Below are 16,605 nucleotides of genomic sequence, written 5' to 3'. Positions count from 1 at the left end.
ACCATCATCAATATGCTTCGAAATAGTCAATGACCAGCAGGTGCAACTATTACCCAGTAAATTACTTGTGTTAATTACCCTGATCCGACAGCAGTATTAGTTACATTTACAAAAAATGCCTACATTTCTCTGCAAAAGAAGCTGAAGTTACAATTACTCTTTTACATGCTTTAAACACAAAACAATTTTGGAAACAAGAAATATAAAACTTGACAGCGCTGGATACCAAGGCTTTGATGTTGGACATTGCTAGAATTTGCTTACCAAATTAGTCAAATAAACTGGTTGGGCAAACTGCAGAATTCTGTGGTGTAGGGTATGAGATGTTAAAATGGTTTGGTCAGTAATTAGTTTAGTTGCACATTTATCAAAATTTTGAAGTTCAAAATGTTCAATTCTGTGCTCAGTACATTAGCACAAAGATTATTCTATGTTTTGTGGATTTTGAAAAATGTTTCCATTACTTGGGAAACTTGAATATGGCAACATTTTTAAACTTCACAAATCAATCTGGATTCAGAATCAGATTTTAGAAAATGTACCAAATATAATTCAGTCATCCAAATATATATTTTTAACATGTCTTTATTAATTTAACATTTTATTTCCATAAACATCTTCACAATTATAAAAAAAGTCTACCTAGAAATGAGATCTTTATTATTTAGAAATTGCAGAAAATAAGATTAGGCATTAATGTTTCCAACATACAACTATTAGACATATTCCTTGGTGGCATCTTCTGGCTTGCCCGTGAACTTCTCTCTTATCTTTTTCCACATACCTTTCTTCATTTCTTCCATTTGTTTCATGTTATCTACAAAGAATAAAAGAAGAACCGACAAGTAATGCTGTCTGGGTATCTTGTGACGAGCATATTTAGTCAATAACACCAACCTAAATAGCATCGTGTGTACAGTCATAGAGACGTACAGCATGGAAACAGACCCTTCGGCCCAACCCGGCCATGCCGACCAGACATCCCAACCCAATCTAGTCCCACCTGCCAGCACCCAGCCCATATCCCTCCAAACCCTTCCTATACATATACTCATCCAAATGCCTCTTAAATGTTGCAATTGTACCAGATTCCACCACATCCTCTGGCAGCTCATTTCATACAGTCAATTAATTTGGCACAGACCAGGAAATGAACCCAGTTCTTGTGTATTAACTTATCAACTGTGCCAGGGATCCTGGTTCAATTCCAGCCTTGGGCGACTGTGCAAACTCCACACAGACATTCTCCCCGTGTCTGCGTGGGTTTCCTCCAGTTTCCTCTCATAGTCCAAAGATGTGCAGGTCAGGTGAATTGGCCATGCTAAATTTTCCATAGTGTTAGGTGCATTAGTCAGAGGGAAATGGATCTGTTGGGGGGGTTACTCTCCAAAGGCTCGGTATGGACTTGTTGGGGCAAAGGGCCTGTTTCCACACTGTAGGGAATCTAATCTAATCTAATCAAAAAACTGAGTCAGTTGTGTAAGTAATGCATTTCTTTAATATGGTGCAATAAAATTAGAATCCATTAAAATTGTGAGCAAAAATTTACAATTTACACTATGAAGAAAATCTAACTAGAAGTGTTTAAACTCAGCTCATGTCAAACACAAGTCTTTGAAAACTTACTTAATGCAAATTGGAACAATTGGAGATGGGGGCAGTTCAGTGAAGGATTTTGAACATTGAAGAGGACTTGTATGCATCTTCACAAACATTGCCTAAACGTGCTTTATTTTCAAAGACTTTAATTCAAATCTCAAATTTTCACAAAAATACTTTGTGCCAGTTCCAAATAAACTTTTCACAACCTTCTATGCTAAGAAACCATGAATTAGTCTCTAACTGTACATCGCAAGAAACTCAGGGTTAAAGTGTGAAGAAATGCTTTTCACAAATCTCAGTTGCACAACTGAGTTCTACAATTTGTTTCTTAGCAAAAAAAGAATGTTTGCTGGACTGGTGCTTTACACTTCCAGAAGCAATTTGAATCATAGCACTCTTTGATCCCACTTTCTTTTAACATGTAATATTGAAATGCCATAGACAGTGCTCAGGCTATTACAATTGTTTTCAAATAACGCTGAATGTAAGCTGGGATGTCTTATGGTGAGCCGAAACCATTTGTCCCTTGGAATCATATCTCAAGGTCCAAGGCATACTCCAAGATTTGCTGATCACAGAAGAGGCACTCATGGTGTTGCCATACAAGTTGAAAGTTATTCTGTAAATTCTTCCAACATATCCAGTATAAAACAGATTCCTAATCAGCCTGATGCAGAGTGGAGCTGCTCAAGCTGTAGCCATTTGCCCCTCTAACTGTTTAATACCCATGGCCATGAGTTGGATATGACTAATTACAGGCAGATAGATGCATGCTACAATGGAAAATTAGAATACCCTGTAGGAATTCTGAAAATAAAAAACTGGATGTATACTCCAATTTAGTTTACTCTATAAACATTCATTCCCCACCAACTTAAATATCGGTTTATAAATATAGTGATTAATGTATGCCAGAAACCTGACATTTATTATATTTTTAAATCTTTACTGGAGTCATGTCGCAATTAATTACATCAGCAACTCATTCAAATTGATGGTGGTATTGGTACATAAATTTTCAGCCAGGAGTGCACCACACTTCATATACTTAAGAACTCCAGCTGAGACATTCAGCATCAATGGCTGAAACGTACAGTCAGTTTTCATGTGCAAGAAGAGAAATCTAGGACTAAGGTGCCTCTCCTCTAAAACTTCAGTTGCCCCGAATGCAGCATTCAGAGTAACAATATTCACTTGTAGTTAAACCAACAGGCCCTTTTAATTACTAAAACACTTGCTCGTTTGTCTATCTAGGAGGCTTCACGTTCAATGGCACAACCAAAAGTGAATCCCCCATGAACAACACTGTTGTTTATGCTTTGGACACTTCTATCAGTTTATGTATGAAAAATACTTTACCCAAGCACTCCTGTTAGTGAGGCAGACAAAGGGACACAATTCAATTTGTGACTCAACTGTTTTATTAACAAAATTTTCCTTGTTGAAAAAACACCATGTGAGAATTTCCAGGCTGTTGAAATCTTTTTCATCACAGCTCAGTAGCAGTGTAGGCCATCTGTAAGATTAGCAGGGCTTCTTAAATAGCACTTTCTAAACTTTTGAACACTACCAGAAAAGGAAGAAAGATGGCAGGTACTTGGAAGCAAAACCACTTGCAAGTTCTCCTCCAAGCCTCTCCCCATTCTGACTTTGAAGTGTATATATGTGGCCATCAGTTCTGCTGTTTGAAAATTTTGGAATTCTCTCCCAACTACGTTGTGGGTGTACCTACATAAACTACAGCACTTCACCACCGCCACCTTTTCAAGAACAATTAGGGTGGGCAATAAATACTGGCACAGCCAGTGATACCTGCATGCCACAAAAAAAACAAAAAAATCTGCCAGTTCTCCTCCAAGTTATACATCATCCTGAAATGATCACCATTCCCGCACTGCTGCAGCATCAAACTTCTTGAATGTACTTCCTAAGAGCACCATGGGTGTTCCTACACTCCAAGACTACAGTGGTTCATAAGGTCAACTTCTCCACATCCATATCCAACAGAAGAACTAATATTACAAATACCTGAACTTCAAGTTTCTGGTACACCATTCCAATATACAATTAGTTCAGGGTAAGAGACCAGCTGAATGAAAAGCCTAACTCGTCGAATGCAATCATATGCAATGTGCACAATATTACTTTTAACTTGCTCTGATATTTTAAAGGCAGGAATCTTCTATCAAATAGTATAAAGTCTGGAGCAGTTACCTGTTGCAAGAACCATTCGGCACTCTTCCACCGTTACACCAGTAAAGCTTGTGTTTCTGAGACGAGGGTACTGAAAAGAAATAAGTTACTACAGTTAAAATTATTTGTTTATATGCATTTGGACAAAAGCATCCCAATGCCCTGTGATATTCAGAATTTGGACATAACTGACTTTGGATATCTTTGGAAAGAATACTGCAAGAAGTTCAATTTTCATGGGCTACATATGTACAGAAGACAGTTTTGATACAAACAATCTTCAGGGAGCAAACAAATTGATAATTACAGGCTATAATTAAATTGCTTGCCAAACCTAATCAAACTTAACTGTACTCAGAATTATTGCAATGGAATTGTTTCAGAAATAAGTGATCGGCTTATACTAGTATTCACTGAAAGTAAAGACTGCAAATGCTGGAGATTAGAAAAGCATCCGATGTGCAGGAAAATAGACGTTTCGGGCAGGAGCCCTTCATCAGGAATGAAGCTCCTTAGATGCTGCCTGACCTGCTGTGCTTTTCCAGCACCACTCTAATCTTGACTCTAGTATTCATTAAATACCTATTCTCTTTGAAAAATTCTTTGTTAAACTTCATTCAAGCGCAAACTAGTACAGTCTTTAGTATGGATAACTATCCAAATATTTTCTGTTAATTTCAATGTACACTTGGCGTGGTTATTTTACTTCATTCATGGGATGAGAGTATTGCTCAATGGACCAGCATTTGTTGTCCATGAGAAGCTGGTTGTGAGTTGCCTTGAACTACTGCAGTCCATTTGATGTAGGTACACAAACAATGCTATTAGTCAGAGTTCCACGATGTTAACCAAATGACACTGAAGGAATGGCAATATATATCCAAATCAGAATGGTGAAAGGCTTGGAGGGAAACCTGCAAGTGGTGGCATTCCCATGCATCTAGATGGAAGTGGCCAAGGTTTTGAATGGCACTGCTTAAACAGCTTTGGTAAATTTCTGCCATGCATCTTGTAGCTGATACATACTGTTGCTACCGAGCTTCAGTGATGGAGGGACTAGACATAAGGCTAGTTAAGCAGTCAGCTTTATCCTGAATGATGTCGAGTTTGTATTGTTAGGACTGTATTCATTCAGGCAAGTAGAGAGTATTCATACTCCTCACTCGTACCTTGCAGATGGTGGACAGGCTTTGAGGAATCAGGGGTATGTTGTGGACAGTTAGGTTGTCTTAATGAATGGCGGAGAAGGCTTGAGGGACCAAACGGCCTAAGCCTGCTTCTACTTCTTTTTATCTGCCTATACAGGATTCCTAACCTCTGACCTGTTCTTGTATCCACAGTACATACAAGGCTCGTCCTGTTCAATTTCTGCTTAATGGTTGGGGTTGTTAGTAGTGGGGGATTCAACAATAATGACATTGTTAAATATCCAAGCTCGACAGCTAAGAGTCTCTCCTGTTTGAGATAGTCATTGCCTGACATTTGGTGTGAATGTTACATGCCACGCCAAATCTGGATATTGTCCATGTCTTTTATCTGAATGGTGCTGACCATTGCCCAGTGTATATCTCCACTTCTGACCCTGTGATGAAGGTACAGTCATTCATCGATCAGTGGAAGATGTTTGCATCTAGGACACTGGAATATCCCACCATCATAGCAAACAAATCAAAATGCTAAAGAATTTGATATGTTGTGACAAGAATTGAAGTTTCTGAAAAGTATTGGGTTTCAACAACTTTTCATTTTAGTCATCCAGATTTGGGATATTCATCCAACTGCTCTTCTTTCTCCCTCTAATTATTTCAATTTTAGCTGATTTCTGTCGAGTTGAGCTTCTAGAATGGAATGATTGCCTTAGGCCATTTTGATTCAGCAATATGGTTCATGTGCAAATACAAGAGGAAGGACAAAGATGTCAAAGCATCAATACCTTGTTTTTGTAATAACCAGAATTAATTCTGGCTAAACTTTCATACATCCGGTCACATTTCTCTGGATCTGCAATCTAAACACAAAATGTTTAAACAAATATTACAAAAAGTCAAAAATCATGAAAGCTAACGGTAGTACACAAATCCTTTAGGGATCTCTGGCCCAAATATTTCCACGAAGATAGGAAGGGATCTCAGGTGGGAAATCTGGAAGCTTATTTTCTTCTTTAAACCAGATTTTCCATCTAACAGCCAGCCTGATTATCTGGTGAATTTCCATTGGGATGGGCAGAAATTGGCACAAGGATGTAGCCAGGAAGACAGAGAAAGAGAGAGATTTTGCTACTCAGGAATAAGTTCACGATTTGCAAGATAGAAGGTGGAAACAGTGATATCAATTTAGAGTGAGGAATACTCAAAAATAGTGACTGGCAGATCCTACTAACCTAAATTCAGCAAGATAAAAATCACACAATCATGATACATAGTCGCAATCTAGGCCCCTCAAGCTCAAGATTCTCTCACTCCTAAATGATTTATTTAACTAACAGTATTGCCTATTTAGTAAAATAGTGAGCTCAGAATTGCGAATATTGGGCTCAATTTCTTATACATAACCACAGATTTAATCTACTGTTGAGATCTCCTTATTCTCAAATACGTGCTTTATAACTGCAACCAATAACATGGAATCAATTGCCTCATGTATGACGACGACATCAGGTTTATCTGTCCCCTCACACACAATCTTTTTGACAAAGCATTAGCAAGGCTAAGGTTTTTTTTTAAAACCTTTTTCATGCAACGCAGAGCACTGCCACTAACGTTTCCCCTCTTTGGACACTGTACAGTGATCCAAAATTTTCTAACTTCAAACTCATTTTCCAATCCTATATCATACAATTTCCATAACTGAAGTTTCTTTCCAACTGTGTAAGACTAGCGTTTCCACCTTTTTCCTCAGCCCATAAAACTCTTAAAATCCTCTTCTATTCTCACCTCAAAACCAGTTCCTCCAGTGTTTTCCTGGAATACTGCAATCTTCAATTTATTCCAAATTCTAGTTCCTGTACCCTATCCTACACTAGCTATCAATCGTCCCAATCTCCTCACTTTTTCACATTAGACCTAACCCTGTCATCTCAAAATTAAAAATTCTAGACTTGTTTCAAAGTACCTTCATTACCCCATCCATTTCCAATTCTAATTCAACCAGCTCTACAACTTTCCACCTTTCCTCTTTATTCTTTTGAATTAATGATATAATGCACCACTTTCAAAAACAAATCATTGTATGCAATGCCTTCAACTGCTTAGACCTAATATTAACATTTTGAACTCACTTCATATTTTACAATCCTTTTCAAAGTTACACCTTAAGCTAGGATTTTATTCAGCTCATTTAATATTTCATGTCCTTTTTAAATTAAGCTTGAGGGAAGCAAGTTGAGACGTTTGACTAAAAGACTCAAATACAGGTAGTTCTCCTATAAAGCCATAGTTGGGTTCCAGCAAAACCTCACTTAATAGAAATAATGGGGCCTATGGGAAAAGTGGCCTTAGGGTAGACCAGCAAAAATAACAATTGCTCAAAAATCACCCAAAAGTCTAATGAGAAGTATAGCATAGCCTGAATGAAGGTTAAAATCATATTTATTAACAAAACAAAAATAAATTTAACACTATTATCTAATACTTAACAATATAAGAAAGCTGCTCTCTGCAAAATACCTCTCTCAGAAAGCTGCTCTGTCCAGCAGCTCACATCGATGAATGCGCAGAATGGCATGAAAACCGGCGCTGACATCGCGCATGCACTGAATGGCACGGAGACTTAGATGTGAACATCAGCGCATGTGCAGAATGGTACAAAGAGCGGGACCGACATCACAAATGTGCGGAATGGCACGGATATCAGCGCATGAGTAGAATGAAGCGCGCAAACTAATCCCCGCTGGAATCATGCTATTGTGAACAGAGGTAAGCATTCTCGAAAATACCATTCCTTAATTCTTCAGTGACATTACAGCCAAATTGCGCTGCCGAAATGTGCATTATCCCAGAGCTATCTTAGGAGCAATTTGCTACATAGCCCCAAGATTGCTCCACCAACAAATAAGCTCAAAGCTTGTCTGCCCCACATCAGAGGATTTGGCAGGACAAGTTCTATGTTCTAAGATGTCAAAATATTGTTTCTTCTTGTGGGAGAGTTAAGGACACAACTCAGAATAAGAGGTCACACATTTAAGAGAGATTAGGAGGAATGCTCTCACAAAGTTGTGAATCTGTGGAATTTTTTTTAAAACCACAGAGCTGTTGAGGCTGAATCATTAAGTATATTCAAGGCTGAGAGATGTTTTAATTAGTGAGAGAATTCACATTATGTGGAAAAGGAAGGAACGTGCAGCTGTCAATTATCAGTTCAGCCATGATCTCCTGAACTGACATTGCAGACTCAGTGAGCTGAATGGCCTACTTCTGCTCTTATGGTCGTATTAACTCAACTTTCCTAACTGATTGTCTTATCTCTTTATTCCCTTTAGAGTTGAAAACTCTAGTGATGTTAGCCTTGAATATTTCAATAACTAAGTCTTCATAACTCTGGGGCAGAGGAATTCCAAAATTTCACAATTCTCTCAAGTGGAGAAATTCTCATTTTGACCTAGAGTTATGGCTTCTTGTTCTTGGTTCTCCAGATTGGAACAGCAAAGGTCATACATAGACACTACAGCAAAGGTCATACATAAAGACAAGTTTGTTTCTCAACTTAAAAGGATGATCAGATAAAAATTTCAGATAAAAAAAAAAGGTGACCGCAGAATTGGCAGGAAGCTAAAAATATAAACAAGTATGCTGTTCATAAACCTAGGCCGATACTTCAGAGCAATACTGTGGTATTGCTGCACTGTCTGATCATCGTTCAATTGAGACATTAACAAGTCTGTTTGTTCCGAGCATTTAGGTGGATGCTAAAATTTCCACAGTAGTCCTCATACCCGTGTGATAGTGAATATTTCCAACATATCAACCTAAAAGTTGACTGATTGTTCATCTAACTCACTGCTTTTGAAATTTAAGGCAGCTAGTCCCTTCCATTAACAGGGAATCAATAATACTATATTGTCTGCATCCACTGGCAGGGCTATATTTATTGTCCATCCCTGGCTACCCAACAGTAACAAATCAAACACCATCTGGAATCTCACAGACCAGACCAGATACAGCTTGCATGTTTCTCCCTGAAATGTGTTAGTGGACCATCTGGTAATTTTATTTTTTAATACAATCTGGCAGCTCCCAATCATGTGTTTTTTTTTCTGCTGAGAGCCTGTATGTTAGCTACATTTCTATATTCAAGTTCACAAATATATCATAAGTATCACAGAATCCCTACAGTGTGAAAATAGGTCATTTGCCCAAAAGTTCAACACAGACCCACCAAAGAGTAACCTACCCAGACCTAATCCTGTACTACTCTACACTTCCTTTGACTAATGCACCTAGCCTACACAGCCCTAAATATGATGCAATTTAGCATGGCCAATTCACCTAACGTACATATCTTTGGACTGTAGGAGGAAATGGGAGCACCAGAGGAAACCCACGCAGACACAGGGAGAATGTGCAAACTCCACACAGACAGTTGCCCAAGGCTGGAATCGAACCCAGGTATCTGGTACTGTGAGGCAGCACTGCTATCCACTGAGCCACTTTGTCGCCCCTATTTAGACTGTCAAACTCCAATAATTACCAGGCTTTCATAACTCCCATTAGTTAACAACTGCATTTAGTTAAATGAGTGAATAGTAAGTCCAAGTTTTTTAAGCTATGAAATCCTTTCCATTGTTAAGTGATCAAAATAGTATACATTATGTAGTTTTTAATTCAAAGTACTGCAGTGAATTTTTTGGTAAATTGAAAAGAAGATACAGAACAACATGCATTTGAAATTTTTAAAAAGCCAGCTTTTTATAGCTCCACTTGTTTTTCAACCGAATTCTCTAAACTGATCAAATGCACATATTCGGTACCATTTTGATACTGTGTTAATTGAAACTTAATTAAAGAAGGAAATTAAAAATTCTGGCACAGAAATGCAGCCACTGTGGAATTTAATTTCTGCGCTATGCAAGATGTGCCATTACCAAATAAAACTGGAAGAGACAGTAGGTAACCCAGTGAACAATTGGAAACAATTAAAATGAGGATGAAACCATGGTGGTAAATAGTCCACATACTTTCTTTCCACCAAGATTCCAAATGCTAAGATTGTCAAATACAATAGTTATTGGGATACAGAGAAACAAATATAAACAGCAGAGAAGTAGTTTTCTAAGAACTAAAAAGTTAACATTGACTTTACAATAACTGGGGAATTGACAGCAAGATACTGAAAGAAATAAATTACTGAAGAAACATGCAATTTCAGCAGAGAAAAAAAAAGTGACTTGCAATCCAAAAACCCTAGGGCGTCTGAAATACCGTTCTCCTGAAATGGATTGCAAAAAATGCTGAAAATGTCAAGCTAGAAACAAGGATATCCGTTCTGCTTGAGATCAGAAATATAATACTTGTGGAGAATAGGATCATTTCTTCGCCAAGTGTCTGAAGCTCAGAAATTGAACAAAGACAAACGGTAGTTACAAAGCTGTTTGCAACTCAGGTTCTGTTCGCTCACAGGAATTTGTTGAAATTGTAAAAGGCCAAATGATAAATTATAAGCCGTTATTCATAATAATAAGAAAGTCAGACTTCAGTTAGACGGTCATTCTTGCTACTCCCACTGTTTTACTTGGGAATGAAAAACGGACTATTAGTTTGCTAGCTCCTAGGTTCTCATGATGGTCCAAATATCAGAACATTAACATTGTAACATTTCACTGCTCTTGTTCCACAAAACAAAGTTAAACTAGTTGGGACAGAATCAATGCTAGAAACCACAGAACAACAAAAAGAACACCTTGCAGCTGGCAAAATTTAGTATAAATGTTAGATAATATTTTTACGATAAGATCACCATATTTCAGAAACATTAAGTACAAGACAAGGAAAAAAGTTACGAGATATTGCATCTTCAAAGTGGCTCCAACTGCAATCTAGGCAACTATCTTGAAAGGTAGTAAATTAGAATGTCCATGCAGTAGTCTGTGCCTCAACTTATTAATTTCTCTCAACGGCCATCAAAAACATGTGCTAATGTATTGATAAGAGTTAAGCAAGCAAGGTGCTAATGTTAGGAAAGATCTTGTAACAGTCTCTTTCAGGGCTCATGTGGCACAGTGACACTGCCCTTACTTCTGAGTATCCTGGATCCAAATCCCACCTGCTCCAAAGATGCATCTCTGAACAGGATGATTGGAAAATGTCTGTAACAGTCTCTTTCACAAGGGACAAAGTATTTGATAAACTGATATCACTAAGGGGAGACAAGTCGCCAGGACCTGATGGCTTACATTCAAGAGTTTTAAAGAAAGTGGCTGCTAAAGACAGTGGAGATATTTGGCAAAATAATCCAGAACTCACTAGATATTTGGGTAGGGCTCCAGCTGATTGAAAAACTGCTAATGTGACTCCCCTGCTTAAAAAGGGAAAGAGAGAGCAGAAAAATATGCATTAGTTCACCTAACATCTAGGACAAGGAAATTGTTAGAATTCATTAAGAAATAAATAGTGGGACATTTAGGAAAGCTTAATGTGGTCAAACAGAGTCAAATTTGTTTGAGTGTGGGAAATCATGTTTAACAAATTGGCTAGAATTCTTTGAGGACATAACAAGTAAAGTTCATAATGGGAGACCATCAGATGCATTGAATTTTCAGGAATCATTTGACAAGGTGCCACATAAAGACTTTGTAGAAAATTGGAACTCAGTATTCAAAGCAATGTATTAGCAGAGCGAGGACTGGTTAATACCCAGATGAGAATTGAGATAAATGAGTCTTTTTCAAAAAAGATATAGTGATTTGCAACAAGTATCAATCCTAGAACCTCAATTATTTACATCTATATTAATTGCTTGAAGGAGAGGGCAGAGTACATTGTATCCAAATTTGCTGATGATCGAAAAATAGGTGGGAGGACATGTTATGATGAGGATATAAGAAATCTGCAAAACAATCTGGGTAATTTGAACGAGTGGGCAGAAACTTGGCAAATGAGATTTAATATGGGAAAGTAAGAGTCATGCACTTTGGGAGGAACAATCAAAAGGCAGACCATTATTAAAATGGTCTTCAAAGAAAATGCAGCACACAGAGATCTGGGTGTTCTTGTGCATGTCACAAAAAGTTAACATGCAGGTGCAGCAAGTGATTAAAGAGGCCAGTGTAATTTTGGCCTTTATTACCAGGGATTGGAGTTTAAAAGGAAGAAACACTTATCACAACTGTCCAGTGTGCTGGTGAGGCCACACCTGGAGTACTTATGTACAGTTTTGGTTGCGTGTTTGAAAAGGGATAAACTGACATTGAAAATTCCCTGAATTGATTCCGAGGATGACTGGGTTGGCTTATCAACAACAGCTATTCAGATTATGCCTTTATTCACTACAGTTCAAAATAATGACTGGTGATCTTACTGAAACAATATTCTGAGGGAGTTTGACAAGGCAGATATTAAAAAGAGATTTCCACTCACTAGGAGACTAGATAGAATAAGGGGACATTCATTTAAAACTGAGATGCAAAGGAATTATTCCCCTGGAATTTTCTACCTGAGGAAGATTTGTGGTGGTTAGGTCTCAAAGTATTTAAAGAACAGGTAAACCTGAAGTAATAAAGAAAGAAATCATTCAATGCTGCATCGGCAAATGACAGCCTTTTATATAGAATCATAGAGATGTACAGCATGGAAACAGACCCTTCGGTCCAACCCATCCATGCCAACCTGATATCCTAAACCAATCTAGCCCCAACTGCAAGCACCCAGCCCATATCGCTCCAAACCCTTCCTATTCATATACCCATCAAATATCTTTTCAATGTTGCAATTGTACCAGCCTCCACCACTTCCTCTGGCAGCTCATTCCATACACGTACCACCCTCTGCATGAAAAGGTTGCCCCTTAGGTCCTTTTTCTATCTTTCGCCCTCACCCTAAACCTATGCCCTCTAGTTCTAGTCTCCCCCACCCCAGGGAAAAGACTTTGTCTATTTATCCTATCCATGCCCCTCATAATTTTGTAAACCTCTAGAAGGTCACTCCTCAGTCTCCGACGCTCCAGTGAAAACAGCCCCAGTCTGTTCAGCCTCTCCCCATAGCTCAAATCCTCCAACCCTGGCAACATGCTTGTAAATCTTTTCTGAACCCTTTCAAGTTTCACAACATCTTTCCAATAGGAAGGAGACCAGAATTGCACATAATATTCCAACAGTGGCCTAATCAATGTTCTGTACAGGCGCAACATGCCCTCCCAACTCCTGTACTCAATAATCTGACCAATAAAAGAAAGCATACTAAATACCTTATTCATTATCCTATCTATCTGCGACTCCACTTTCAAGGACTATGAACCTGCACTCTAAGGTCTCTTTGTTCAGCAACACTCTCTAGGACCTAAAGTGTACAATTCCCGCGAAGATCTGCTTTCGCAAGATGCAGCGCCTCGCATTTATCTGAATTACACTCTATCTTCCACTTCCATTGGCCCATCTGATCAAGATACTGTTGTAATCTGAGATATCCTTCTTCGCTGCCTTTTACACCTTCAATTTTGGTGTCATCTGCAAACTTACGAACTGTACCCCTTATGCTCGCATCCAAATCATTTATGTAAATAACAAGAAGTAGAGGACCGAGCACCGATCTTTGTGGCACTCCACTGGTCACAGGCCTCCAATCTGTAAAGCAACCCTCTACCACCGTATCTTTGAGGCAGTTCTGAATCCAAATGGCGAGTTCTCCCTGTATTCCGTGAGAGCTAACCTTGCTAACCAGTCTACCATGTTGAACACCTTACTGAGTCCATATAGAATACGTCCACCATTCTGTCCTCATCAATCCTCTTTGTTACTTCTTCAAAAAACTCAATCAAGTTAGAGGGAAACACGATTTCCCACGCACAAAGTCATGTTGACTATCCCTGATCAGTTCTTGCCCTTCCAAATAAGTGTAAATCTTGTCCCTCAGGATTCCCTCAAACAATTTGCCCACCACCGATGTCAGGTTCACCTGGCTTTTCCTTACCACCTTTCTTAAATAGTGGCACCACTGTAGCCAACCTCCCGTCTTCCGGCACCTCGTCTATGGCTATCAATGACAAATATCTCAGCAAGGTGCCCAGCAATCACTTCCCTAGCTTCCCACACACTTCTAGGGTACACCTGATCATGACCCAGGGATTTATGTATTTTAAGATGGTCAGCACCTCCTCTTCTGTAACCTGGACATTTTTCAAGATGTCACTATTTATTTCCTCACATTCTATATCTTGCATATCCTTCTCCACAATAAACAGTGATGCAAAATACTCACTTCTTATCTCCTCCATCTCTTGCGGTTCCACATGTAGGCAGCCTTGCTGAACTTGAAGCAGCTCTATTCTCTCCCCAGTTATCCTTTTGCCCTTAATGTATTTGTCAGATCCCTCTGGATTCTCCTTAATCCTTTTTCCAAAGCTATTTCACGTCTCCTTTTTACCCTCCTGATTTCTCTCTAAAGTATACTCCTACTATCTTTATACTATTTAGGGATTCACTCAATCTCTGCTGTCTATACCTACATATGTCTCCTCCTTTTTCTTGACCAAAACCTCAATATCCCTTGTCATCCAGCATTCCCTACACCTACCAGCCTCTGGACTCTTATTATGTCATTTTTGAATACTTCCCATTTTCTAGCCATCCCCTTTACATGTGAACATCTGCCCCCAAACAACTTTTGAAAGTATCTTTTCAGGGAAAACAAACAGTTGCTTGAATCAGAGGAAGGTCAAGTTGCAAAAAGAGAGAAGATAGCAGGATATTGAAAATTGCACATTGTGTGAGCAAAGGGCCAGAACAGACATTAAAGCTGTGATCCCCATAGACATGCAAGTTTTAAAAAGAAATTTAAATTTCTCATTAATACTAAGAAGGATGTTATGTCAAGATTCCATTATAGAGCATTTACAGAAACATTTGGGCGTCACGGTGGCACAGTGGTTAGCACTGCTGCCTCACAGCGCCAGGGACCCGGGTTCAATTCCCGACTCAGGTGACTGACTGTGTGGAGTTTACACGTTCTCCCCGTGTCTGCGTGGGTTTCCTCCGGGTGCTCCGGTTTCCTCCCACAGTCCAAAGATGTACAGGTCAGGTGAATTGTTAGGTAAAGGGGTAAATGTAGGGGAATGGGTGGGTTGCGCTTCGGTGGGTTGGTGTGGACTTGTTGGGCCGAAGGGCCTGTTTCCACACTGTAAGTAATCTAATCTAATCTAAAACATGACTGAAAAAAACACTGTGGCAAGTTATACTTTAAAGCACAGAATGGACAATCCCTTTGCTCCACATATCCTTTACAAAGAGAGAACGTGAGGACTGCAGATGCTGGAGATCAGAGTCGATCAGATTCTCCTGCTCCTCGGATGCCGCCTGAGCTGCTGTGCTTTTCCAGCGTCACATATCCTTTACACAGGCATTCAATTCCCCAGAATCAACTTGAGTGATTCTTGGATCCCAAGGTGTACACTTGTGTTTTCTTGCCAGTTGTAATTTACAATTTTAGAACAGCCCTCTAAACCAGCGATTTTATTTTCCCTAATGATTCACGTTCTAACCCAAGTTGGGTGACTCTTCTGGCCTTGTTTCAGCTCCCTAATTTAGTTTTGTTAATCCATATCTGAGGTTCCATCTGCATTCCTGCACGGCTAAGTATTGAGACTTTTTTGGTCTCAAATTGCGCACTCATTCCTAAATCAAAGATGACTCAAAACACTGATATTCCAAGAAAGCCTCCATTACAGATCTGCACATCCTCTCCTCGTCTGTACCCCCCAACCCATTTCCACACCTCCGCCCGCACCCTCCCCCCTTGCCCCGCCTCCGCCCACACCCTCCCCCCCTTGCCCCGCCTCCGCCCACACCCTCCCCCCCTTGCCCCGCCTCCACCCGCACCCTCCCCCCCTTGCCCCGCCTCCACCCGCACCCTCCCCCCTTGCCCCGCCTCCGCCCGCACCCTCCCCCCCTTGCCCCGCCTCCGCCCGCACCCTCCCCCCCTTGCCCCGCCTCCGCCCGCAGCTTCCTCCCTTGCCCCACAATCCCCACCACCCCCTTTTCTTCCCCCACCCCTCCCTATGCTCCCTCCTGCCCCTCCCACCCCCTCCCGCTCCGCCCCCCAACCCCTCCCGCTCCTCCCCTCCGTCTTCCAATTCCCTCCAGCCCAGTCCCCCTCCCGGTTTACCTGGGAACTCTCCCCTTCTCGGAAACATTGCGCCACTCTCTGCCGGATGAAAGCCCCGAGATCTCGCCCCTTCTTGGTGTGATCGAGAGGCCACTCCTCACAGAGTTTCAGGAAGCGGCGGTACCGTGTTGCGGCCATGCTGAGGACCCTGAGCCCGGTGTACAGCTTTCACCAGCCCCACTGGCACCAACCCTCCAACCGCCAACAAATCAAAATGGCGCGAGCACGTGTGCGCATGTGCGGTCCCGGCAGCCTGGCCCAGCTGAGCAGCAGCTGTCAATCATTGCGCATTTCTGTCCACCCAGCTCTTGGAATTATTTGCATGAGTTACAATACAAGTTAATTTCGCACTTAGGTTTTTTTTCAGTCAATATTTAGTGAATCTCATGTGAGGTTGCTCAGAATCTCCCTGGTCTGGATTGGTTTCTAAACAGCTTGCAAAACCTGCTAGATCTATTGGAAGGCAACATGCACAAACCCAGCCTACAGGGTTATTGGACTA

General features: G+C 40.3%; 1 protein-coding gene across 1 annotated transcript; it reads right to left on the bottom strand.

Moving 5' to 3' along the window:
- Positions 1–569: 569 nt before the first annotated feature.
- uqcc2 (ubiquinol-cytochrome c reductase complex assembly factor 2) lies at positions 570–16,333 on the bottom strand. The gene is made up of 4 exons (XM_072563526.1): positions 16,104–16,333; positions 5,729–5,803; positions 3,817–3,886; positions 570–817 (listed from the first exon to the last, which is right to left on the bottom strand). The coding sequence occupies exons 1-4, from the start codon at positions 16,239–16,241 to the stop codon at positions 717–719; spliced, it is 384 nt and encodes a 127-aa protein (XP_072419627.1). The 5' UTR covers positions 16,242–16,333; the 3' UTR covers positions 570–716.
- Positions 16,334–16,605: the final 272 nt, after the last annotated feature.

The sequence above is a fragment of the Chiloscyllium punctatum genome, chromosome 45, assembly GCF_047496795.1.
Source record: "Chiloscyllium punctatum isolate Juve2018m chromosome 45, sChiPun1.3, whole genome shotgun sequence".
NCBI classification, from domain to species: domain Eukaryota; kingdom Metazoa; phylum Chordata; class Chondrichthyes; order Orectolobiformes; family Hemiscylliidae; genus Chiloscyllium; species Chiloscyllium punctatum.
Note: the sequence above shows the minus strand (reverse complement) of the source record. Positions and strands in the feature narration are given on the sequence as shown.

Coding starts and splice junctions, on each gene's coding strand:
- uqcc2 (XM_072563526.1), bottom strand. CDS start 16,241: ATGGCCGCAACACGGTACCGCCGCTTCCTGAAACTCTGTGAGGAGTGG. Junction 5,804..16,103: donor GAGAAGGGGAGAGTTCCCAG/GTAAACCGGGAG, acceptor TTTTGTGTTTAG/ATTGCAGATCCAGAGAAATG. Junction 3,887..5,728: donor CTGGTTATTACAAAAACAAG/GTATTGATGCTT, acceptor ATTTCTTTTCAG/TACCCTCGTCTCAGAAACAC.